General features: G+C 65.8%; 1 protein-coding gene across 3 annotated transcripts in view; it reads left to right on the top strand.

The window, feature by feature from the left end:
* TRIM63 (tripartite motif containing 63) overlaps positions 1-1,343 on the top strand; it is a 4,150-nt gene that overhangs the window by 1,200 nt on the left and 1,607 nt on the right. For 2 of the 3 annotated variants that reach the window (XM_009276215.2, XM_009276216.2), the window contains exons 3-5: positions 367-535; positions 832-927; positions 1,079-1,312. In XM_009276215.2, coding sequence (XP_009274490.1) covers positions 367-535; positions 832-927; positions 1,079-1,312 — 499 coding nt within the window. The remainder of the gene's footprint in view (positions 1-366; positions 536-831; positions 928-1,078; positions 1,313-1,343) is intronic. The other variant, XM_009276217.2, reaches the window with a different exon arrangement.

Consider the following 1,343-nt stretch of genomic DNA (forward strand, 5'->3'; position numbering starts at 1 on the left):
AATTTAGGCGGTGGTGCGCCGTCCGTGGAGGGGAGCCCCAGGGCCCCCCCACCCGCCGGTGCCGATTGCTGCCGTGCCCAGCACCGCACTGGTTTAAACTGGGGTTTACTGGGCTCGGGGCTTATGGAGGCGTAGAGGTTTGTAGCTCCCGAAGGAGCAAGAGTGGGGTTACGCCAGGACCCGGCCTCTTGCCTGGGGACCTGATTGTGGGGTGGGTGTGCAGCATCAGGGGGGATGTCACCGCAGGGGGGATGATGCTGCAACGGGGACATCATCGCGGCAGGGATGTCACCGCAATGGGGATGTCACCCTGATGGGGATGTCACCCTGATGGGGACGTCACCGCGGCCGTGCCGCTCCCTCCAGCAGGCCGCTGAAGAAGGGGGAGCACCCCATGTGCAAGGAGCACGAGGACGAGCGGATCAACATCTACTGCGTCACCTGCGAGGTCCCCACCTGCTCCATGTGCAAAGTCTTCGGCGCCCACAAGGACTGCGAGGTCGCCCCCCTGCAAACTGTCTTCCAGGGCCAGAAGGTGCTGTGCGGGGGGGCCGGGGGGGCCGGGGGGGCCATGGCCAGTCCCGGGGCGATGTGCTGAGCTGGGAGGGCCACAAATAGTACTGGGACCCGCTCATGGGGTATTAATAGCCCCCGGGTGACTTCGCCCAGGAGACAGCCTATATTTAGAGCGGCTGCGGCTGGGGGGGGGGACGACATGGGGGGAGCGGAGCTGTGGCCGGGCAATGCCCAGCCCATCCCCATGTCAGGATGGGAGATGTCCCCGTCCCCGCTGGGGTTCAAGCGGTTTCTGTCCGTCCGCCCCCTGCCCAGACTGAGCTGAACAACTGCATCTCCATGCTGGTGGCGGGGAACGACCGGATCCAGACGATCATCTCCCAGCTGGAGGACTCATGCCGGAGCACTGAGGTGAGGAAGGGGGAAGAGGAGCCCTCTGAAACCCGGGGGTAAAACCTCGTCCGGGGGGGGGGAGCTGGAACCCACGGAGCAGGGAAGGCCCCGGGATGCTGCTGGTGCCGAGGGACACACGCGTGGCATCCCTTGCTTCTCGTCCCCACAGGAGAACAGCGAGGCAGCCAAGCGGGAGCTGTGTGCTCGTTTCGACGCCTTGGCAGCGCTGCTGGAGGAGAAGAAGTCGGAGCTGCTGCAGCGCATCACCCGCGAGCAGGATGGCAAGACGGGCTTCGTCCATGGCCTCATCTGCCAGTACAAGGAGCAGCTGGAGAAGTCAAGCCGGCTGGTGGAGACGGCCATCCAGGCGATGGAGGAGACCGGGGGAGCCGCCTTCCTCATGGTGAGACGCCCACCCCACCCCCCCCCCCCCT

The sequence above is a fragment of the Aptenodytes forsteri genome, unplaced genomic scaffold (genome assembly GCF_000699145.1).
Source record: "Aptenodytes forsteri isolate BGI_AS27 unplaced genomic scaffold, ASM69914v1 Scaffold321, whole genome shotgun sequence".
Lineage (NCBI taxonomy): Eukaryota > Metazoa > Chordata > Aves > Sphenisciformes > Spheniscidae > Aptenodytes > Aptenodytes forsteri.